General features: G+C 25.6%; 2 protein-coding genes across 14 annotated transcripts in view; one reads left to right on the forward strand and one right to left on the reverse strand.

The window, feature by feature from the left end:
- Nucleotides 1-1,245, forward strand: part of LOC111675316 (E3 ubiquitin-protein ligase highwire) — a 73,909-nt gene extending 72,664 nt beyond the window's left edge. Inside the window, exons 26-27 of the mRNA XM_023436046.2 lie at nucleotides 49-242; nucleotides 305-1,245. Of these exons, the coding sequence (XP_023291814.2) occupies nucleotides 49-242; nucleotides 305-788 (678 nt within the window). The 3' untranslated portion in view covers nucleotides 789-1,245. The remainder of the gene's footprint in view (nucleotides 1-48; nucleotides 243-304) is intronic.
- Nucleotides 1,246-2,495: 1,250 nt separating this feature from the next.
- Nucleotides 2,496-19,365, reverse strand: LOC111675329 (troponin I). Of its 13 annotated transcripts, none has more exons than XM_023436066.2 (9): nucleotides 19,213-19,364; nucleotides 15,347-15,391; nucleotides 14,651-14,893; nucleotides 14,186-14,438; nucleotides 8,075-8,175; nucleotides 4,020-4,063; nucleotides 3,794-3,935; nucleotides 3,069-3,105; nucleotides 2,496-2,677 (listed from the first exon to the last, which is right to left on the reverse strand). In XM_023436066.2, coding segments are annotated over exons 2-9 (837 nt in total). In that variant the 5' UTR covers nucleotides 15,362-15,391; nucleotides 19,213-19,364; the 3' UTR covers nucleotides 2,496-2,675. The 13 variants fall into 13 exon arrangements, with proteins under 13 accessions (XP_023291834.2, XP_046801651.1, XP_023291840.1 ...); XM_046945695.1 differs by lacking the exon at nucleotides 8,075-8,175 and adding an exon at nucleotides 8,451-8,551 and having other exon boundaries at nucleotides 19,213-19,363; XM_023436072.2 differs by lacking the exons at nucleotides 8,075-8,175; nucleotides 14,651-14,893 and adding an exon at nucleotides 9,045-9,145 and having other exon boundaries at nucleotides 19,213-19,365.
- Between the last annotated feature and the right edge of the window lie 6,514 nt (nucleotides 19,366-25,879).

A 25,879-nucleotide genomic window follows, 5' to 3' on the forward strand; every position in this document is an offset into this window, starting at 1 on the left:
AGATGTAAAAGTATTTGAATAATATTCATATTTTATAATTTTTTCTAGTTGGAATGTGGTCATGTTTTCCATTATCATTGCTGCAAGGCAGTTTTGGAAAAACGTTGGAGTGGTCCTCGCATTACCTTTGGTTTCTCTCTATGTCCCATTTGTAAGGCAGACATTAAACATCCCATGTTGGCGGATATCTTAGAGCCCATTAATGGTTTGAAACAGGATGTTAAACGCAAAGCTTTAATACGGTAAGTTGTTGCTAACAATATTAAATCAAATTTTATTTTCATTGTTAATTTTGTACTTTTAGCATTAAATACGAGGGATTGGTTAAAGATACCGAAGGTCGTGATTTGACAACTTTGGCTATGGATCGTTATGCCTATTATGTTTGCTTTAAATGTCAAAAAGCCTATTATGGTGGTGAGGCTAGATGTGATGCTGAAATTGGTGAGAAATTCAATCCCGAAGAGCTGGTATGTGGTGGTTGTTCGGATGTGGCTAGGGCACAAATGTGTCCTAAACATGGCACTGACTTTTTAGAATACAAATGTCGTTATTGCTGTTCAGTGGCGGTATTCTTTTGCTTCGGCACCACCCATTTCTGTGACACTTGTCACGATGATTTCCAACGTTTAACCAATATACCCAAAAATAAATTACCCCAATGCCCAGCAGGACCCAAAGCCAAACAACTAATGGGTGAAGATTGCCCTCTACATGTCATACATCCACCTACAGGCGAAGAGTTTGCTCTGGGGTGTGGTGTGTGTCGTAATGCCCAAACATTTTAGCATCATGTTGCTGGTAGTTTGTTTGATATGAATTTTGCTGCAAGGCGTTGCAGTGGTAGTGATTTTAATGAAGTGCAATTGGAAGAATTAGATAATCGTCATTGTTTGGATTTGGAGGCTGCAGAAGATGATGATGAGGAGGAGGAAGAAGGTGAAGTGGCACAAGAACCGGTGCCGGACGGGGAGGCCAGTGATGATGATTATGACTAGTCATTAATGATAATTATTTAATTTATTTTTATTAGTTTATAAGTAAAAATATGATATTTATATAAATTTATTTAGTATACACTATAATACTCACTTGCAAAAGTCATAATATGACGATTTTTTTTTAAATCTCAATGTTTTAGCAATTATTTTAATAATCAAATTATATTAATCACAATAAATAAATATGAAAAAATGTATAAAAAAGTGATCTTTGATCATGGAAACAAATTTGTTTTTAATTTGATTTGATAAAGTGTCTGTAACTAAACTTAAAACCTTGTACATCGCAGCTCATATTATATAGCTTTTTAGACATTATATATAAAAGCCGATTTATTAAACTTTGTTTTCTGGAGTAGTTTTGCTTTTTTTTATACCCTTTTCCTTCGTGAGAAGGGTATATATAAGTTTGTCATTCCGTAAATATATTCCTTATCCTTATAGATAGCGGAGTCGATTAAGCCATGTCTGTTGAAATCAGTTTTTAGAGGTCCCCAGATATCGGCGAGATCCGAATCTTCAATAATTCAGTTAGACATGCTTTCGAGAAGATCGCTATTTAAAACATGTACATGTACATGTGCGTGTAGAGATGTATTTGGTTTTATTTAGCTGTGTATTTTTTTGTATGTTTGGATACTGTTCTGTTCTCACGAAGGTAAGTGGGTATAACAAGAACAAGGAGATAAAGCAGTAATATGTTGGTAATACAGCTCATATTTGTTTGAGGGTGGTAATACAGTTTGACGGTGGTATTACAGTACAACGGTTAATATTTCTTTCTGCTACAGTTTATATTTGTTTGTGTGTATGTTATTTGTGACATGTGTGCAGGGATACAAAATAAATAAAAAAATGTTTTTAAAACATACTTGGTGAAGGGTATATAAGATTCGGCACAACCTTTTACTACTGATTACTTCAAGCTTTTATGACTCCCTGGCCGGATGGACTTATTCTTCTCTTATCAACGTTTTAATAACAAAGTTATAAAACTAATATAAAAGGCAAATCCTGTAAAATTTTATTTGTTATAAATTCCTTATTTTCTTAATTACAAAAATAAACTTTTTCTTTTTTTTTCCTTTAAACAAATTTATTTTCAAAAATTTTCTTTATTATAGTTACATAATTAAATATTATATTTTACAAAAAAGAAATCTTTAACGGAGAAGAAATTATAAAATTCCAACTTGTAAAATTTACAGTTGGGCCAATATCTTTTTTATTTTAATTTAAAACAAAATTGCTAAAAGAATAAGCTGCAATTTAGGTTGGTGTGTCAGGAGTTATCTAAGTTCTGGAAAAAAAACATACTCAAATAAACAGCAGCATATTTACAAGGAGGGGAAAAAACCTGTTAATGGAGCAGAGCTAACTTAATAAATTATAGGAATTTTTCTCGACCAATTGTTTACAGTTTTCTAAAAAAAATATAATTTTAATTAAATTTTTTTTGTTGTTTTTTTATGGTTTTCTTTTTCTTTCATATAATTTAGATGTACATAATTTGTTGTTGTTGTTTGAAAACAATTAATAAATAATAAATGATTTTTTTATTTAAAAATAGGGCGGGATACGGTCATATATATATAAAATCGGAACACTTAGGCTTCAACTTCAGCTTCCTCCTTTGGCTTATCAGCAGCCTTGCCCTTGGACCAGTCGGGTTTCTTCTGCAAATGCCACGTTAAAGGAAAACAAAAAGAAAATAAATATATTAATAAATTGTCACGCATAAGGAAAACAATAAACATAAAGTGTAACAAAATTAAAACTAAAAGTTAACGTTTAGGTGGGGAAAGTGGTGGTATCTATAAAATTTTCTACTTTATACTGTCTAAAGAAAGTGTTTAAAACATAGCAACAAAAAAACAGTGATATATAATTATTTCTGAAAAATAAAACTAATAATTAAGTGCTTTGTTTTTTTTCGGCTACTAAATTGTGCTATTTTTTTACTATTCTATTTAAGACATTTGTTTTCTTTACAAGATTCACATTAACCAACAAGTGATTTGTTTACACACACATTTTTTTTTACATTTATACACTTAGATATCTTACACTTTTTGGATTTTAGTATAGAATCTTTAATCTTTTTCTAAAGTTTTTGTTGTTTTAAGAATATGGAATTAGAAAAAAAGCATTAGTATTAGAAAAACGAGTCATTATTTTAATTTTTGAGTGTGTTTTTTGTGTAAAACTGATGGATATGTGTATATTTTTCAAAATGTTTAGTTATTGTGTGTCTTTTGCGATAATGTGAAAAAATGTGCTTATTTAGTTTTGCAATTTTGGTAAAAATTAGGTCAGTTCTAATTCAGTAATAGTTCAGTTCCAGTTTAGTTCTAGTTCAGTTCTAGTTCAGTTCTAGTTCAGTTCTAGTTCAGTTCTAGTTCAGTTCTAGTTCAGTTCTAGTTCAGTTCTAGTTCAGTTCTAGTTCAGTTCTAGTTCAGTTCTAGTTCAGTTCTAGTTCAGTTCTAGTTCAGTTCTAGTTCAGTTCTAGTTCAGTTCTAGTTCTGTTCAACTTCAGTTCTATTTCAGTTCTAGTTTATTTAACAGTTTTGTTGCTTAAGTCTTTCATTATCAACTTCCGTTTCCCAAAAACATGTTTTGTTTTGTTGGAAACAAATGCTTAGTGTGGTAAATTGTGTGAAAAGTGTTAAAAAAGCATTTCAGTGTTTATATTGAAGAATCCATGAATTTTTTAAAATTCTTTTAAAATTAATTTTCCTTTTTAAAAATTCTGTTGAAAAATTATCATTCTTAACTTTTTTTAACCAACTTACCTCCTTTTCTTCTTCTTCCAATGTGAATTCCTTCTTCTTGACAACCTTAAGTTGATTACGGAAGTTGAATTCGGCAGCCTTCTTTTGGAGCTTGGCGAATTTGTTTTCGTATTTGGAAACCTTCTTCAAAGCAGGCTTAACGCTATAAATTTTATATAAAAAAGAAAAACAATTATGAGTTAAATGTTATACTTTGGTTTTGTGCTGACATTATTAAGATACTTACAACTTGCCACGAAGATCGTTAACTTGGGCATTGAGATCGTTGATCTAAAGAAAATTTATAGAATGGGGAGGAAAAGGGAAAATAGGTAATAGATTAATAACAAAGTTCATGAGCTTTTAATGGTAATATAATTTGAAAAAGATACTAAACGGTTGGAAAAAGCTCAAGTTTTTCGAATATATTAAAGGCTTTTTAAAAGATTGTAGGTGTTTTAGAGGCCTTTAATCTTTTTAAATGCTTTATTGTTTTTGCTTTTAAACTTTTCAAAAGCTGTAATACTTTTCAATAGTTTTTTTTTAACTTTTCAAAAGCTTTCAAACATTTTAGCTTTTTAAGTTTTTTTCTTAATTAAAGTTTCGTTTAAAAAACTTTTAAGCTTTTCTCTTTATTTCTTATTTAATTTTATTTGACTTGAGCTTTTTCCTAACAATAACTAGAGAACTAAAAACAAAATTACTTTTTAAACATAAAACAATTAAGATAAAAAGCTTTAGAAAAAATTTAAGCAAGCTTTTTCTATGGAAGTATATATTAAGCTTTTTTTTCAAGTTCTTACAAATTAAGCATGCATTAATAGAGGCAAGCTTATAAATTAAAAGCTTTTTTATCTCTGTACAATATAACACAGATCTAAGGAGAGAAAGTTATCAATAAAAATAATATTAGTTAAAAGATATATAGAGAGAAAGACAGACATAAAGATAGACAAATAGATAGATACATAAATAAGTTATGAGCTGGACTTAGAGCTAGAAATATTATTTGGTTGTTTTTTTTTGGTTTTAGTAATAATAACAGAGTGATTTAGAGCTTTAACAGTAAAAGAGAGAGAGATATAGTGAATGTTTACAGAGTGAAAACATTAAGTGGTAATTGGTAGTAAACTTTTGCTTAGCAATAAAACTTAAATTTAAAAATGAAAATAAAAGTTTTAATAAAATTTTGAGAGATTTTTATTCAAAATTTTAATTTAAAAATTACAGTTTTAAGTTTAAGTTTTATTGCCGTTTTTTATTTCATTTAGATTTTTTTACTTAGAACAGCATAACATTTTGTTTAATGGTGACAAAACTACTTTTTGATTTTAATTAAATAAAAACCGTGATTTTCTGTCAAACTAAGTGAAAGACGTGATAACAAATTCAGTTTTTTTAAACAAGGTGAAACATTGAACAATTATTTTTCAAATTAAACGAGGTACTGCACACAGTATGGCACATACAAAAAAGAATAATATTAAATAAATATCATAAACTCAATTCTTCCCAAATTAAAAAAAATAATAATAAACTAATTGTGGCTAAATGATGATGTAAAACATTTTAATAATGATTTGTGTTTTTATTTGTTTGTGTTAGAAATAGAAATTTTTATTAAAATAGAAAAAATTAAGAAAAATAACCAATAATTCTTTTAAAAAAAATTATAATAAAAAAATTAAAAAAAAAATGTTAAGGGAAAATTAAAGGAACAACCATTAAGTGTTGCTATAAGGACTTTTTTTAAAACTTCTTTTTTTTTAAGGATAAACGCACAAACAAAATACAATTTATCACACATAGATTTGAAATTGAGTTTATTTATATTTTTCTTTTTTTATATAATATTTTTAATATTTTTTTTTTTTTTTTTGTCAACAAAAGTGCCATACTGTTGCTGTTGAACCTTCTTTATGTTTAACATAAAATTTTAAAACTAAATGATTTTGGTTTAATTTTTTATAAAATGATTTTATTTTTTCTTTTCTTAATACTTTTTTTTTGTAATTCTATGTATGCATGTTCTAAATGAAAAATATAATTAATTTAAATTAATATTTTTAATTTTATTTTTTTTTTAAATAATATTATAATTCTGTTTGTGCAATAAAAAAATGGTGGATTTTTCTAAAAAAAAAATGGCAAAAATTTATTTTCTTGCTGGTTGGTGGTGGGTTTTTAAGAAAACTATTTAAAAAAAGCTTTTTTGTTTTAAATTAAATGTGCTTGGCGTTTTTTTTTTTGGTGTTTAAATAATTTTTTTTCATATTTTTTGGCATTATGAAAATGATTTTTTTTATTGTAATTGGTTTGTAGTTTGATATAAAAAACACGAAATAAAAATATATATATTGTTAAGCCATAGTTTTAACAAATAAAAACACAAAACATTATTTTATCATAAAAAAATAAAAAAAAAAAATGTCATCACATCATTACAGTGTCTAAACTAAACAAATACTAAAAAAAACATATAAATAATAAAAAAATATTGCGCTTTAAAAAAAATATGAGAAAAAAATCCATGTTTCATTTGTTTAAGTTTTGTGTGGAAATTTGTGTCATTGTAATGGGAGTGGGGGGGGGGGAGTTTGTTTTAAGTGTAAAATTGAGTGGATTTAGCTTAGGAAAGTGTAAATATGATACCAGTATTTTTGTTAAACATCAGTATTTTACTTTATTAACAGAATTTCAATAAAATAGCAGTACATATTTTTTTTGCAAAAAACTGTGTTTTTTCAAAAACCAGTATTTTTGTCAAAAACAGTATTTTTTGTTAAAAACCAGTATTTTTGTCAGAAGCGGGTGTTTTAGTTAAATACCAGTATTTACGACTATTTATCCTAAATATCAGTATTTATCTCAGGTTTTTAATCAATTGCCAGTATTTAAGCCAAAAAATCTGTATTTTAATCAAAAAACAAGTATTTTAGAAAAATTCTAGTATTTTAGTTAGATACCAATATTTTTACAAATAAAAGTATTTTAGTCAAATATCAGTAGTTAGACAAATACCAGTATTTTAGCAGGAAACCAGTATTTGATTCCAAAACTAGTATTTTATTTAAATATCCGTATTTTAATAAAATAAATGTATTTTTGTCAAATACCAGAATTTTAGTGAAATACCAGTATTTTTTCAACTAGTAGTATTTTGGCAAAATACCAGTATTTTAGTCAAATACTAATACTTAAGTCAAAAACCAGTATTTTATTTAAATACCCGCATTTTAATCAACTTTCTTTAAATGCCAGTATTTTAATAAAATACCAGTATTTTTTTTTATCAAAATCTTATGTTTTAGATAAATACCAGTATTTTGGCAAGAACCGTATTTTGATAAAATAAAAGTATTTTTGTAAAATACCAGTATTTTAGTGAAATACCAGTATTCTTTTTAAATAGTAGTATTTTAGCAAAATACCAGTATTTTAGTCAAATACTTAAGGCAAAAACCAGTATTTTATTAAAATACAGTATATTATTAATCAACTTTCGTCAAATATCAATATTTTTATCAAATACCAGCATTTTTATTAAATACCAGTATTTTTATCAAAATCTGAAGTTTTAGATAAATACCAGTATTTTGGCAAGAACCAGTACTTTAATCAAATTTTAATCAAATGGCAATATTTTCATTAAATATCGGTATTTTTATCAAATACCAATGTTTTAGCCAAATACCAGTATTTTCATCAAATATGTACCAATGTTATAATCAAATACCAGTATTTCGGACAAATACTAACATTTTTGCAAAATACCCGCATTTTTTGTAAAAAAAACAGTATTTACTAAAATATCAGTAAATATTATTACCAGTATTTTAGTTAAAAACCAGTATTTAGCTAAAAATTTCATTAAATCTTGTGCAAAAAAAAATGTTTTAAGAACGATTGGCTTGAGGAGATTTCTTGTGTAAGCGGGGGTGTGACTGGAATTGTTTGCTTTGATGTAAACGTGTAAATAGGGAAGGAAAATGTTAACAAAAGCTTTCAAAATTTGATTGCTTAGTAATTGTGTGCGTGTTTGACTGAGTGAGCGTGTGTATTTGTGTTTACAAAAATCAAAAACAATTTGTTTAAAATACTTTTTTTCCCATATTGAATATGGTTTGTACTCTTTTTTTCTCTATAAAAAATAAGAAGAAAATAAAAAAGCAATTCTATATAATTTGTCAAATTAGCAAAATAATTTCCCAAAAAAAAATCACAAAAAAAAACTAACAATTTTACAATAATTGAAAATTGTATACAATTTAGTTGCATGAAGTAGAAGTAGAAGTTTAATACCTCCCAGTCTTTTTTCCTGACTTCATATTCAAGATCCCATTTCTGGCCTTCACAAAGGTACATACGGTCGTAGTACTCTTGGCAAATCTTTTGTAATTGAGCTGAAACATTGGACACACATACATAGAGAGGAAGATGTATACAAATATAGTTAAAGTTTTCAAATGCACAGTGTAAGAAATTAAAAAAAAAAAATTAAAACACAAATAAACGATTTATTTTGTATGTGTAATTGAATGTGTAACGAAAAGAATGAGTTTTGAAATATCAACGTTAGAAAATAATCACCCCTAAACATTTAACACTTAAAACAAACATTTAACAAATATTTGTTTATCTGGTTAAATTTAAATTTTTATACTAATTGTGGCAGTACCTCCCAATCTTTTTTTCTGACATCATATTCCAAATCGAATTTGGAACTTTCACAATAATATATACGTTCATGGTATTCTTCACAGATTTCTTGTAATTCACCTGTAAATTAATGTTTAAAGTTTTGTTTATTTTTTTTTATTCTTTCTTTTTTAAATTAAACATTTGTTGCTTTGATGTTATGTGTTCTAGTGTGTTTTCTTTGTTATTAATTAACCACATATTTAATTCGTTTGTTTAAAGTTTTTTTGTTAGAGTCTAGTTTCTGTATCGTTTACTTTTTTTTATACAAAAACCTTTTCTTTTTCTTGGTTTTCTTATGGTCCTTTTTTTCAAGCTGTTTTGTTTTTAAAGAAGTATTTACGGGATTTTATTTTCAATACAGTTTGGTTTGATTATTACAATATTAAAGTATTAAAAAAAAACAAATAGAAAGAAAATCATACCATAAAAATATTCTTTCTTTTGTTTATAGATAAAATATCAAATGCCAAAAAAAAAACGTAATAATAATTATATAATACTAATATATTTATATAAAAATATTTGTTTAAGGGAAATTTGTTTAAAAGAAAAAAAATGTATAGCCATTTACCTCACATTGTTTCATTTTTTCAATATGCTCTAAATCAAATTTATCACCCTCCAAATTGAATAGACGTTGCCAATATTCTTTGCATATAGTTTGTAGTTCGGCTGTATTTTCATTATATATATTTTGGTTAAATTATTATTGTTTTTTTAAATAAAATATGTATATTTTTGAAAAAAATAAAAAAAAAATTGAGAAGAAAAAATTTTATATAAAAAAATGTGATTTAATGTGTAATCAAAATAAAAAATTCTAGAAAATCTTAATAATTTCAACCACCATTTGGAAAATTTTGCTATGCACTGTTGTGGACCGGGGAGAGGTTTGAGAAAAACTAACTTATTTTACTCTTAAATCACTTGACGTTTTTAGATGTTTGAATTTTTTTGGGGGTATATATGTTTGATTTTTTTTGTTGGGTGAAGTGTAGGATTTTTTTTATGGTAATTTGAAGAATGTTTTGTTTTGCTGTGTATATTGACATTTTTGTTGTAAATATTTTATTTATATTTAATTGATTTTTATACTGTTGAGTGTAATTTTTAAAGGGGAAAATCTAAAATTGTATGACTAGAATAATACAGAATGGTTTTGTTTAATATTTTCTCGAAAAATTCCAGTATTTTGGTAAAATATCAATATTTTAGTCAATAAATGATATTTATGACAAATGTTGGTATTTATGTCATATAGCAGAACTTTATTAAAGTTTAATATTTTAATAAAGTTTTGGTATTTTAATCAAGTACAAGCATAAATACCAGTATTTTACACAAATGCCAATATATTGTTTAAATTCGTATCAATAGTTTAGTAAAATATAATATTTTGGTCATAAACCAGTATTTTAGCCAAAAGCTAATATTTTAAAATAAAAAAACTGTAAAATACTGAAAAACCAGTATTTTACTAAAAAATAGTATTTTACTTAAAACCCTGTATGTTATGGAAAACCCGGGATTTTACTTAAAAATATAATTCTTTTTAAACCCCATAACATTTGTCAAAAACAGTACTTTTTAGTAAAAAACCAGTATTTTTTGTCAAAAACCATTATTTTTCTAAAAAAACCAGTATTTTTTGGTAAAAATAGCATTTTTGTCAAAAAACTAGTGTTTTTTTTCAAAAACCAGTGGATTTTGTCCAAAAACTGTATTTTGTCCAAAAACTGTATTTTTGACAAAAGTCAGCATTTTTGTCAAAAATCAGTATTTCTGTTCAAAAATCAGTATTTTTGTGAAAAATCAGTATTTTTGTAAAAATCAGTATTTTTGTGAAAAATCAGTATTTTTTGTGAAAAATCAGTATTTTTGTCCAAAAATCAGTATTTTTGTCAAAAACCAGTATTTTTGTCAAAAACTAGTATTTTTTGTCAAAAACCAATATTTTTGTCAAAAACTTGTATTTTAGTCAAAAACTTGTATTTTAGTCCTATATATTATTCAAATACCAGTATTTTTGTGAAATACTAGTTTTTTCAAAAACCACTATTTTTTAATACTACACTAAGAATATAAGATATTTCAGACAAAATATTGAGATTTTTGAGTTCGAATGTGTAGGATAACACCCTGTATTTTATAGAATTTCAATATAAAACTCTTAAACTAAAATAAAACTTAAAAAAGGTTTCTTAAATCAATTTAAAAAATCCCATAACATGGTTTTTGGTACTAAAAATTATTACAATAAAAGCAACAAACAAACCAAATTGATATAATAGGAAATTATTTCTAAACAAAAATTCCCCAAGAGATTTTAAATTTATTTTATTTTCAAAAAAGAACCGAAAATTTTGAAGCAATTCGCTCAATATTTTTAAGCATAAATTTTAGGTAAAACAAAATAAATTTTTTTATTAAAAAATCTCTTTTTATGAAAAAAAAAATTGGTTTTTCATAAATTTTTGCCAAAAAACAAAAAGCGTTTTTAGTAAAAGCTTAACAAAAAGTAATTAATTTAAGCTTCTACTTAAAGCTAAAAACAAAATACAAAAAGCAAAACAAAATTACATTTTTCTTAAAGAAAAATCAAAACAAAAAAAAGCTTAGAAGGAAAATTAAATTGAAGGAAGGAGAAAAAAACAAATTAAGTCCTTTTGAGTTGATTGCTAAGAAAAAAAACAACAACGAGAAACCCTGTTGGAAAAATATAAAGCTAGATTTAAAACAAAAAATAAAATAAAACCAAATCTACTTAAAACAAGAATTTAAAATAAAAAATAAATTATAAAACTTAAACTAAAATGGTTAACTCTTGCTTACAAGTCGGTTGTAAGAAAAATCGCTTAAGAAAAATGTTTTTAGCGATTTTTTTTTAAGAGACCATTTCTTGTTTTAAGTTAACAAAAAAAAAATACTAATAAAATAAATATAAAGCTTCTAGAAAAAAAATATATGTTAATTTCTACTTTTTAAAAAAAATGTACTACACATAGAGATAAATTTAAAAAAGGCAGTTGAAAACTGTTGAAAAAAAAGTAAATTTAAAACAGTTTTCCTAAAAAGCTACTTAAAAAAACAAAAATTTTTGTGAAAAAAATAAAACTTTTTTTTTAAAAAAACACAAAAAACAATATGAGGTTTCAAAAAAGAGCTTGCCTCCATATCCTTGCGGGCAACTTGATATTCAACATCATATTTTTGATCTTCCAATTGGAGAACTTTATTGTAATAAGTTTTGCAAATTTCACGTAGGGAATCTAAATGCATACAATCAATACGTGGTGTTGATCAAATAATGCCAATTATGTGTTTTTGTGGTAAAAGTTGTTGTAGGGTGTTTGTTGTTTTTGGGAATGTTATAATGAAGAGTAAATTAAAATTAAAATAAAAATTTTCTTTTAATAACTAAAAATTTAAAAAAAAATCTAAATTTTCTAACTACAAACAAATGTGTGAACAAATGAAAAGAGTGTAAATGTATGTGCGTGTGTATGTGTAGTGGTGTATAAATGTATAAAATTTTGTAATTATAAATTTTGTTTTTTACATATTTTTCTTACTACTCCTATTATTTACTTTTTTAAGGACTTATTACTTTGTTTGATTTATTCCCTTCAATTTTTTAATTTAGTTTGATTATTTTTTTATTATTTGTTTCTTGCATTCGACATACGAAAAAAATATACATATTTTTTCTAAAGTGTCAGCTGCATATTTTGTTTTGTAAGTTGTTGTAGTTGTTGGTAAGTGAATTAGCTTTTAGTTTTAGAATCGTTAAAAAAAGAACGTGTGTGCCCCATTATAAAGAAACAACATTATGGTCAAGCGTTAGAGTTATAAAAAGTTGATATTTTTTTTTTGTTTAAAGAGAGCAACGAAATTGTGACTATAAAGTCACTAAGAAAAAGAGAGAAAAATGTTTAAAAACGATTTTTTTTAAATTAAAATACTGCAATATTTTAAATATTTAAGCCAATTCCTTAAGTCGTATTGATGTCGAAATTTAGTAATTAATTCTAAATTTTATTTGAAAAATTTAAATTTTGTCAAAAATTAAATATTTAAAATTTTCTGCAATATCGTAAATATTTAAACCAGTTCCTTAAATCGTATTTATCTTTAAATTTCGAAAGTAAATGAAAATATTATTTGAAAATTTTGAATTTTATCAAAAATAAAATATTACAAATTTTCTGCAATATCGTAAATATTTAAGGAAGTTCCTTTTAGCGTATTTAACTCAAAATTTGCTAATTAATTGAACATTTTATTTGGAAATTTTGAATTTTATCAAAAATTAAATATTCAAAATTTTCTGTTATATCGTAAATTTTAAAGCATGTTCCTTATATCGTATGAAACTAAAATTTTGGGAATTAATAGCAAATATTTTTTACAAATTTTGATTTTTGTCAAAAGTATTAAATTAATGAAAATTTTAAAATTTATTTTAATATCGTAAATTTTTAAGCAAGTTTCCTATATCGTATAAAACTAAAATTTTGGGAATTAATAGCAAATATTTTTAGCAAATTTTGATTTTTGTTAAAATTATAAAATTAAGAAAAATATAAAATTTTATTTCAATATCGTAAATTTTTAAGCAAGTTCCTTATATCGTATAGCACTAAAATTTTGGGAATTAATAGAAAATATTTTTAACAAATTTTGATTTTTGTCAAAAGTGTTAAATTATTGAAAATTTTAAAATTTATTTTAATATCGTAAATTTTTAAGCAAGTTCCTTATATCGTATTGAGCTCAAATTTTAGGAATTAATAGCAAATATTTTTAACAAATTTTGATTTTTGTTAAAAGTATTAAATTATTATGAATTTTAAAATTTATTGTAATATCGTAAATTTTTAAGCATGATCCTGAGATCGTAATGAACTCAAATTTTGAAAATCAATTAAAAATATTGCAGAGAAATTTTGATTTTTAACAAAAGTCTAAAATTTTTGAAAATTTTTAAATTTTATTCTAATATCGTAAATTTTTCTTGCCGATTGAAATTCGTTTTTTTAAACGTTTTTCTCTCCTTCTTAAAATTTCGTTAAACGACGTTTTTGTTTCTAACATTAGAATTAGATTTTCTTAAGAAAAAAATAGTTTTAGTGTAAAAAGTGCAAAATATTTGTTGTAGAACAGTAGTTGAGAGAAGAATATATAGAAAGAGCGAGTTTGTTTTGTTTAAAAGAGTGAGAGTAATTTTGTCATAAATTAATTTAAAAGGCGTGGCAATGTTTGTTTGTGTGTGTACCTCAACATCCTTGCGCTTAACAACGTATTCAAGATCGTATTTTTGATCCTCCAATTTGCAAATTCTTTCGTGGTGTTGCTTGATAATGGTTCTGAGTTGTTCTGTGGTAAGTTTATCACGAAGAGAAAATATTTTTTTTGTTTTAATATAAATCTTTTACTCTTTTTATATAAAAATAAAATTTTGACAAAAAAAAAATATATTGAATTTACACTAAAACCCAGAATAGTTATTTTTTAACGTGAGTAAAAAATAAATTTGGTGCAATTGCAAAAGTAATAAAAAAAGAAAAAGAAGGTGTATGTGTGTGAAATGTGTGGGTGTATGTTGAAAATATGATATATCTTCTTTTTTCTTCTTCTTCTTCTTCTTTAACAGTGATCAAATGTGTGAAATATTAAAAATAAAAAGAAAGAAATGGATCTGATTGAACATACCTTCGCTGGCGTCACTGAGGTTTCTGGGACTACCGCAACGTTCTTCAATGATACGTCTACGTTCAGCGGCTTTGCGTTCTTGTTCTTTCTTCAATTCTTCAGCGGCTTTCTTGCGGAGCAACAACCTGAGTTTCTTCTTTCTTTCGGGAGTCATGAAACCCTTCTTGGCCTTCTTAGCCTTGGAAGCTTCTTCCATACGCTTGCGTACTTCAGCACGCTTGCGTTCAATTTCGGCTTGTTTAGCCTTCTTAGCCTTTATTTTGGAAAATAAAATTGTTTAAAAATTAAATGAATGTTGCTTTTATGTTTTTTCTGATGGGGAAAAATCTGGTAGTGTAAACACAAGGAGACATTGTGACGAATAAAGGTAGAGAGACACACGCACACACAGCTTTGTAGAGCACACCAAACGTAAGAAACACATGTTCATTTTCAACATAAAACATTAACAGTGATGAGCTGTACCTCTTCAGCTGGTGTTAAAGGTTTGGCAGGTTTACCATTGGCTGCTGGTGCTGCGGCTTTGCCATTAGCTGCGGGCGCTGCAGCAGGTGCGGCAGCTTTACCATTGGCTGCTGGGGCAGCAGCTGGTGCTCCTGCAGCAGGAGCTGCTGCTGGGGTTGCCGCTGGTGCTGCCGCAGCTGGCGCGGCTGCTGGAGCTGGGGCAGGAGCTGCTGCTGGAGCTGGTGCCGGAGCCGCTGCCTTTTTCTGTAAATTTGAAAAGAAAAATTAATAACCTGTTTCTTTATAGCTTTGACAAAAATTATTAAGCAAGCTTTAGTTTAATGGTTTAAGCTTTAAAGCTTAGTTGTTATAAGCAGTTTTATATTTATTATTTTTGTTGTTAGCAATAAGCAGTGTGGCCAAAAAGTAGATTTTTGTATTAAAACACTCTATGAAGAAGAAATTGGAAAGTGAAAAGAAAGCTTTAGTATTTTTTTTAACTTAGAGCTTTAGGCATATTGTTTTCAAACTTTTTTCTGGAAAAAAAGATATTTACCTTCACAATGTTTCCTTGTAGAGCGTACAACACTTTTAACATAAATCGTAGATTATTTGTTTACTGTAAATAAAGTAAGAAAAACGTTTTTTATTAAAATTTGTTGATTTTTGTTTGTGGAAAAAAATTCCTTTTCTTTAAGGAAATGATACTTACCTCACCTCCTCATCAGCCATGTTTGATTTGTGGTTTTAAGGTTTAAGTCTCTGTAAGTAGAATAAGAAATAATATAAATTAGATTTAAAAGAGTTTAACCAAAAATATATAAATTTTATAATGAATTTTATAATAACTGATCGCTTCTACGGTTCTGCCGGTATGATCACATCTGTCTGAAAACTTCAGACAGATAACAGATTTAGACTGAAGTTTAATTAAAGTTAGATTTTAAACTGTGTTAGTAAACATTGTTTAATTGATCACTGCATGATCATTTGCTAAGTTGAACTAAGAAACATATGATTTCCAAGACAATTTTTAAAGGCAAAAATATTGTTTAACAAAATTGAGAAAAAGGCAAGATTTGGAATTTACATATTCGTGATCGAGTAAATTGATTGCAAATTTCCTTCTTTAAGTTTATCCTTCTCTTCAATATTTGATTACTAACGCAAACCCTTAGCTGTAATTGTAGAATTTGAACAGATACTAGTTAGTTTGTTTGAAAGGAGAATGTACATGACATTAGATCCGAAGAAAGACACCTTACTCCTCTATCGGACCTATTGTACCCTCCTTTACTAGAGCCTCTAATGGCAATCGTAATCACGTATGTAAGTTTACATGAATATTTGATTACTAATGCGACCCCTTAGCTTTAATTGCAGAAACTAAAATGATACTAGTTAGTTAATTTGAAGGATGTACATTACATTAGATCCAAAGAAAGACAGTAAAGTCCCTGTCGGACCTATTGTGCGCTTCTCTGACATAGTCTCTAATGGTAATCGTAATCACGATCTTCGGACAGACAGACTACAGCACTACCTTAGGTTTGGTAATATTGCAGTAATCTAAGCTGTATATTTCAAATGTTGTATTGTCAAAAAGAAGCATATATAAGTGATCGTGTACGAATTCTAAGTTCAAAATACTTTTGAATTACAAATGATGTTTTGTCAAAAAGAATCACATAAAAGTGATGTACATGAACGACTTTCATGTACATATTACTGCCAAATGTTGAGAGTCTCAGATTTTTCGAAACAGACTTTGATTGTATTAACAAATTCTTTAATAATATTAATTAAATACTTTCGTTATCATTTACCAAAGTTTGGTAGAAGAAATAAGTTTTACAAACATTTAATAAATTATTTCGATTCGAAGCCAATAGCTTAAAAATAAAATGTATTTAACATACAAATTCGAAATTTTTTTCTATCGAATTCAGTTAGAGACTCTCAGTGCTCTTTTTCTTAACTTTTTATAAACATCTTCTTAACTTTTATGAATTTTGTTTAAAAAAAATCTGATTTTAATTTCAAAATTTTTAAGAAATATTAAAAAAATCTTATTTTTATTTTTGGCTTAAAGTAAGTGTAAACAAAAATGTATATAATGTACAAATACATACAAATTGTATATACCTATACAATCATACATAAAAACGTATGTATATGTATATATACCAAGTAACAAAATCTTTTTTTGGAGATCATTTTCAATGAAAAAATTTCCAACATTTTCCAAAAACAAAATTTCAATAAATATTTTCCTACAAGATCTTTTACAAATACAAATTTTCAAATATTTAAAAAGAATTATTTGCCGTATAAGGTAGAGAGAGTAAGAGAAAGAGAGAGAATGTTTTAATGCGCATGCACTAAATAACGGGTGCGTATGATCAACACTTACATATACAGACACTCTTTTACACACATATATAGATAAATATGTATATAATGACAAAAAACATATGTGTATGTTCCGAATATATATCAAATGAAATCCTATTAAATGCGTGGGTTTATATATTATACCATAATAAATGAAATCTATATAGAAAGAAAATGTGTACATATATTTTCTTAATTATGTAGGTGTTGAGTATTTAAGGAACTTAAAAAAGATCGCAGAAGAATGAGAGTAAGCCAAAAAAAACAAACTCCTACAAATTTCTGGTAATAGTATATATGTGTTTTTTAGGATTTAGCCTCCAACAGTGTTATATATATTATTTATATTTTTGTTTTGGAAAAATAATTTAGGTCATTTTCTAATATTGTATAGAGAGTTTATGCTTTATTCTCTATATTCTAAGAGTCTTATATTATGTATATATTATTAGAGATATTTTTGTGTAGACACATTTTAATAGCTAAAAATAGTTTGATTTAAATGAAAATTAAGAAAAAAATACATTTGTTAGCCAAAAAGAAAAACAAAAAAGAAATATAAAGACGACGCCATTACGAAAAGTAAAGGAGACTATATATTGTATAGAATTTTTACTACTTATGTGTGTACGAGCATTATTTGAATATATATTTTTTTGAAATAAGAGATTTGAAAAACAAAGACCTTGAAAATAGAAAAAAAAGTTTAAAGCAAATAAATTAATTTTTTTTTGTTAAGAAATTTTATACAAATTTAAAATTTGTTTAATGATATTTATTAAAATATTGTTTAAATTTTAATAAAACAAAATTTTATTTTTATTTAAAAGTTTTATTTGAAACAAAATTTTAAACTTATAATTTATGAAGGTTTTACCAGAACTGATCGCCAGATATGTTTACCATTAAAAAATGATCGTAAGATAAGTATTATATAGTAAGAAAATTTTGAAAAATTATCGTACGATAAGAATTATATAGAAAGCAAGACAAGTTTTCTATAGATAACTACTTTTGTTTAACTATAACTGGATAAGTTTGGAAAACTGATCGACATATAGAAAACTGATCTCTATAAGTTATCTTTCCATCGACTGATAGAAAACTGATCGCAAGTAAAGTCTTTTTTATAAAAAACTGATCACACGATTAGATTTTTATAGAAAAAGTTAAATATTTAATAAAGTGATCTTATGAAAAGTTTTTTTTTATAGAAAACTTATCAAAAGACAATATTTCTATAGAAAAGTGATCGTAAAACTAATTTTCTCTAAAAAAACTGATCATAGAAAAAGTCGTTTATTAAAATTTATTGCAGTTTCTTATATATAAACTGATCGTATAAGATTTTATAGAAACAACATAATTATTATATACAAAACTGATCTTATTATAGAAAACATATGATAGGACAAGATTTTCATAGAAAATTGATCGCAAAACCATTTTTTATAAAAAAATAAACTGATCGTAAAAAGGTTTTTTTCAAAAAGATTACAAGAAAATTTTCTTAGATTTTTATTAAAATTTCTTATTTCAAATTTTTGTAAAAATATCCCATTTTGTTTGCCTTTTTTAAATTCTTAGTATTTCTTTAAAGTTGAATGCGTTAGTTGCCTTAAGGTTGCATTAAATAAAAGATTTCAGTTCAAAATTTCATTAGCTGGCATTCGATATTTAGTCGGTTTTTATTTTTAATTTATTTGAAATGCTCATCGTACACACATACACAAGTTTATTTTTTCGAAAAAATATATATATATTCAAGTGTGTATACCAAAATATGTATAACAAGAAAATTAAACACACACTCAAAAATTATGCAATCACTTTTATAAAAAAAAATTAAAAGAAATTAAAACAAATTCCTGTTTCATTTAAAAAAAATCCACTTTTTTCCAAAATTTACAGCTAAAATCCATTAAAATTTCGTAAAAAAAGGAAATGTCTTTATTAATTTGGTTATTTTTAATTCATTTAGCCCAGTTTTTTATTGCACTTCGTTTTTTATAAAATTTTCAAAATTTTATTTTTTTACCACTTTTTTTCTTTAGAGTTATTTCTTCATTTTTAATTTTTTTTATTTTTCTCAAGCTCCTTTTTTGTATAGTTTTATTTTGCTTTGAAACTTTAGCAAACGCTATCATCATCAGTTTTCAATTTTCATTTATCATTTTCACATCACTCACCTTTAAAGGAAATTTAAAAAAGGTGTGCGATCTAACACACAACTCGTTAAGCACTGTTTCGAACGAAAAGACTGAACGGTCCGACGACTAACGGCAGACTATATTTTTGTCAGAAACTCACTACAGATCATTTTTCCCGTTGATCATTATTTTGCTCAGCTTCCACTTGCATTGGGCCTCCCCCATCCCGCTATTTATCACATAAAAGCAAAAAAGAGAGTCTCCTTAACAACTGCGCCTGCTCTCCTTTAGCCCAACAGGGTGGCCATCTATAAGAAATTCTTTCTAAATACCCCTAAAAACTCTTAAACCCACTGTGCTTTTTCTATATTTTCTTTACTTTTTGAAAATTTCCAAATTTTCTTTAAAAAAATTTTACGCTTTTTTTACACTCTCTTTCTTAAACATTCAAATAAAATAAATTTGAAAAAACAAAAAAAAAAATATTTGTAAAAGAGCCAGGAAAAAGAAATGAAAAAATACAAGAGTTTATCTATTGTATGTATCTGGGCACATTTTCTAAAAATAGTTTTTAATCAGAAATAGATACAAAAAAACACAACAAAAAATTATGTATGTGGAAATTTTGTTTTTCTTCTCGGAGAGTTGTTTTTCCTTTTTAACAAAAAATTTTTATTATTAAAAAATTTTTATTTTTTTGTTGTAAAAAAATTCACAAAAAATCTGTTTAATGAAATAAAAATGTTTAAATATATTATATATGTGGGTTGTTTTGTTTTGTATAGAATAATGTGTATGTGTGTGTGTGTTATATACAAAATTTACTTTTTTTATAAATTTTTTGGAAACTGAATTTAGTTGTTGTGTTGTGTATAGAGTATATAAAAAATGCACAATATGTTCTAAATAAAAGTTTTGGTATTTGTTATTGTATTATTTTGTTTAAATTTGTATTGAATATCATAACAGAATATTTAAAAGTAAAACTACAAATTTGTCTACATGATTTGAAAAACATCTGAAATAAAAATTTGATTTGAAAAAAATTTTAAATTTAAATTACAAATGTTCACAAATAAAATAACATTTTAGCGACATTTACAATTTAGATCGAAAAATTTACTATATTTAAGGTAAATCTTAGGTCTAGTCGCTGATCCTTTTTTTGTGAAAAGTTATTGTTTGGAGCATAAGGAACAAAGGCCCTGAAGTTTGTAAATGTATTAACCAGAAAAAATGTATTTTTTCTATTTTGCATAAATTTTGTTCATAAATATAGGGCTTGTGACAGAATACCATTCCGATAGAAAGTTAAATTTTATTTCCTTTTTTAAAAAAAAGGAAAAACTAAAACTTTTGTGTTTCAAATTGGTTTAAGTTATTGTTTCTTTAAGTTGTATTAGTTTTTTTCTTTTACACTCCCATAATTAGAATTCAAATAATAATCGGGAACAACGGGATATAAAAGAAAGAAATATATAAAAACAAATAATATTATAAAATCCCCAGACCATTAAGGGCGGGTTTCTTACTACTCAGTTAAGCTTGGTTTAACTTGCTGTTAGATTAAGCTCGGATTTTAAAGAATGTGTTTTTCAGTTATGAATCTAGTATCAGTTAACATAGTTAGTATTGCCAACTTCTCAGTCAAAAACATAAACAAAGAACAGCTGTTTTTTGCAAATATCACTTTTGTAAAATATCAAAATTTTAGAAAAAATATAAATAAACATTTAAAACAGTATTAATATCGATGAAAGAAATCAGAAAATTACTTTTTACTTAAAATATTAAGTTTTTCATCTTCCGAATTAATTATTTTATTGTGTGTTCTCACTTATAACTTAGGTTTAATTGGCCAATTACACTCTGTTAAACTTAGATAATAAGTAACTTTACTGATAACTGAAAAACACGAAACACATATTAAACCAGGTTTAACCAAAGAATGAAGATTATCTTTATTAGAAAAACCCGTCCTAAGTGTCTCAAACCAAAACATTTAAAAACAACCCAGCAAAAACTGTTACTTTTCAATGACAATTTACTTGCTGTCTGAAATACTTTGAAGTACTCGAGTAATATCTTACTTTTAATCTAATATAGAAGTTTTTTTATTTTCGGCTTTGTCATTTTATTTGCACATTTTCAATCCTATTCTGCATTTCGATTACGTTAGGCAATGATCGAAAAAAGGTAATCCAACAAAAAACTGAATCGTAAGAAAAAGAAGAAGCAATTCCATTTCGTTTCTATGCTTTACGATTGTGTGTATTCTGCACTTGTAAGTTGTTGTTTATGTGGCGGAGAGTCGAATCGAAATGCAGAATACCAAAGTTGCTAAACGGAGAAAATTTCGATTCAAATTTATTAAATTGCGTGTTAAGAATTGTGTCTTATAAAAAAGTAAAGTCCCTGGTTCGTATTCTCACTGGCTTCTTTTTATTATTAAAAACAAAACAACTTACCTAACAACTTTTTTGTAAGCAAAATATACTTCTTTTACTCCCTATTTGTAAGCAAGCGTAGAAGTACTTCCCTCCAATGCTAATGAAGAAGTAGTGAAAAGAGGTTTTATTAGCATATTAACTCATTAATTTTGAATGTAAGTTTTTCATGGGAATTAATAGTGTCCATATAACCATCATCACATCACAACCGTATAAATACACTAATTTCGAATTTCAAAGTGATTATATGGATGTAGGGTTAAGTATGGATCAATCCTTATACAATTTGATAAAAATATTTAATATGTTCATGTCGAATTTCCCCGCTAAAGACGTTTGTTATGAGCGTTAAAGTAATTTTTCTGAAGGAAACCTTAACGGAACAATCCAAATGGCGAGAAGATTTAGGTTCCTATTAGGTTAGGTTCTATGTCAAATTTCTCTACTATGAGTGCTTTTTTTAGACAGGTATGAGGGTTAAAGTAATTTTATGAAGTGGACCTTGTATGAGGTCGGCTAGCCCTCACATAAGGTATATAAGGTACAATAGACTATATGTATATTTGGAACATATAAAATTAATGTGAATTAACATGAAGCAGCATTAATTAAAATGATCTTAAATAAAAGTTCAAATAGCAGCAACATTAAGAAATTAAATTTCCCAAAACGAAAAAATTAAACGGGTTTTTGAAAATTTTATTTCCTTAAGCAAATAAAAAGAAAAAAGTAATTAAATTTAAGGTGCTAAAAATTACCTCAAATAGGAATATACTTATTTACATATATATGTATTGAAAAAAAAACTGTGATAATGAAATATTCGCCTTAAGGTCTAATACACATCTTTACAACTTTTAATAATAGAAAAAAAAACCAAATAAAACAAATTTGAAATAATAATGTTTGCCAAATTATAATAGGTTCTTTCTTTTCATTTCAATTTGAATCATTACAGAATTTTGCACAAACACGAGCATTTGAAAATTTTGAAATTCACTTCTTTTTTTAAATTTGAAAAAAATTTAAATTTGGGAATAATAAAACAAACAAAATATCTGCTTGAATATTTTTTATTGTTTTCGTATAATTTGTAAATGAACATGAGAAAAACAAAAATGAAATAAATACATATTTTTTTAATAAATAATATTGTGCAAACAATTTTAAAGACGAGGGTTATAGCAAAAGTGTTTTTGCAGATTTTTTTTAATTGAAACTAGAAATGCAATAAACAACTTTCACATTATTACTTCGAACCACTTCAATATAAATTTCTAATTGTAAATTGCAATGCATATTATGGAATACTATTTTAGAAAATGTTGTAATTAAATTTTTTTTAATTTTTTAGATTTTTAAATACTTTTGAGTTAGACCTCGTAATATATTATATATTAATTTCAAAAATAAATGTCTATATGTATAATTTGTAGAATATTCATAAATATTTCTATATGTATTCAGCATGCACTGAAAGAAAAAGCCTTTCATATTTCGATTTGATTCACCAAAAACTATCAGGGTTTTTGTGAATCACAAATGTGTGTCTTTTCGAAAAACGGTTCGAATTGGTTACCATAACTATATTATGTTTTTGTTAACAAAATATTGAAAATAATTGGTTCTTTAAAAAAAATTATTAACTTTTTTTCACTAAACCAACGTTAATTGGTTACCATAACTATACTACAATATACCAATTGTTAGAATTATTTCCTATAACTATATGATGTTCTTATGATATGTTTCTTATGATTTAAGAAATAGTTTAGTTTTTGTAAGCATTTGTATAGTAATGGCAACTATAAACTTGAATATGATTCTCTGAAACATAACTATACTAAGTTCTTGGTAACAATCTATTGTTCTGTTTAAATTAGTTTTTGTAAACATTTATATGGTCATAGCAATTATAGACTTCAATATGATTCACTAAATCATAATTATTGGTTACCATAACTTTACTGGCAACAATATATTGTTCTTACTTAACAAAAAAAGGTTCGAATTGGTTAGCATAACTATATTATGTTTTTGGCAATTAAAATTATTGGTTACCATAACTATACTATTGGTAACAACATATTGTTTTGTTTACTCCAAAAAAGGTTAGAATTGGTTACCATAACTATATTATGTTCTTGTTTTGTTTTTTCCAAAAAACGGTTAGAATTGGTTACCATGAATAAACTATGTTCTTGGTAACAATATATTGTAAATAAGTATTTGTGAATTCAATTTGATTAAAGAAATATTTTAGTTTCTATAAACATATAAACATTATAAACATAAATATGATACACTTATCATAATTATTGGTTACCATAACTATATTATGATCATGATTACAATATTGTGTAAAGAAATAAGTGTTGCTTTAATTTGTTTTAAGAATTTTAAAACTGAATATGATTCACTTAATCATAGTTTTTGATTACCAAAACCATACTATGTTCTGAGTAACAATCTATTGTACTGCTTTCTATAAAACGGCTCGAATTAGTATAATAACTATATTATGAAAACAATATATTGAAAAGTTATAGTTAAGACTTTAATTTGATTTTAGCAGTATTATAGTTTCTGTAAACCTTCGTATGGTCGTGTGCAATTATTGACATGAATATGATTCACTAGATTGTAATTAATGTTTTTGTTGTAAAATAATTTTTGTTTAAATTTGATTTAAACAATATTTTAGTTACTGTAAACATTTGTATGTTAATTAAAACTATAAACATAAATCATAATTAATTTAAGAGAAATAAGTTATTAATAAATTTATTAATTTAATTAAATTCTTCTTTCTATCAGTGTAACCACCTAAGTATATACATAAATATATTCATATAAACACAATGACGTACAAACATATAAATTAGGTATTTAAGTATTTAACGAAAAAATAGATTTAGATTAAAATACAAATTTAATCAAAAAAAAAAATTAAAAATATTTTGAAATAAAAACTGCGGATACATAACGTGAGAATGTGGAGGTGCTAGAATGCACAAAGAAAAAATAGAAAATGAAATATAATTTAAACAGAATAAAAAATACACTGTGTGGGAGATTTTTATAAAAATTTCAAATTGAATTCAAAAGATATTTTCAAAATTTAATTTTTTTTCTTTTTAAATACCGATTTAGAAAAATCAAATTCAAATAGCAATAAACAGTGTAAATGCACTGATTTTAAGGGAAAAAAGATGTATGTAGTGTAGACGAATTTGTGCGTCATTTGACCCAATTTAAAAGAAAAAATTTAACAAAAAAAAGTGAAAAACGAATGAAATGAAATATATAGAGAATCCTGAACGGTTTTGCGAATTTCACCGATAATACCGAAATATGTAATACATACTCTCTATACATATGTGTAATATGTAATGGTATATACATTTATGTACTAGATAAATGTCTTTCTTATGTAGTTAAAGTTAGTACGTCACAAATACATATAATGATGACGTCATTGACCATGTACCAAATTTCATTAAAATTTCTCTTGTTTAATTCTTCTTTTCTTATGTTTATATTATTTTTTTGATATTTATTTTAAATGTTCGTTGTTGAACTGAAAACAACATTTTCATTTCGTATATATGTATATGAGTACATTTATATGTATGTATATGAATTTGTGTATCTGTCTGTATCTCTCTTTCTCTGGTTTATGTCTGTAAATTGATTTTGTTTCATAAACAAAATTTTTTATTTCTTTTTATAATTTACTCGAAACAATTTTGAAATTATTTGTTTTAATGTGTTATTAGTTAAAGATTAATTTATTTTGGCAAGATTTGTTGCTTTTTCGCACAAGTTTTATGACATGTTTAACATTTTGTATTTTTTTTATTATTAATTTTACAATTTGCATTTCAAATCTTATTAAATAGATTTTGTTAAGAATTAACGAAAATATATGAAAATGAACCTGTTTCAACAGCATTGTAGTAGAAAGAATGATGACCGCCAACTGGCCTGACAATTGGGGCTAATTTAAATAGATTCGAAATGAATTGAAATTTTTAATTATAAATTGAACTTGAAATTCTTTGGATCTGTTCTAATTGAGTTCTAGTTCAGTTCTATTTCAATTCTAGTTCAGTACTTGTTCAATTCTAGTTCAGTTCTAGTTCTACTTCAGTTCTACTTCAGTTCTAGTTCAGTTCTAGTTCAGTTCTAGTTCAGTTCTAGTTCAGTTCTAGTTCAGTTTTAGTTCAGTTCTAGTTCAGTTCTAGTTCAGTTCT

Source organism: Lucilia cuprina, chromosome 3, assembly GCF_022045245.1.
Source record: "Lucilia cuprina isolate Lc7/37 chromosome 3, ASM2204524v1, whole genome shotgun sequence".
NCBI classification, from domain to species: domain Eukaryota; kingdom Metazoa; phylum Arthropoda; class Insecta; order Diptera; family Calliphoridae; genus Lucilia; species Lucilia cuprina.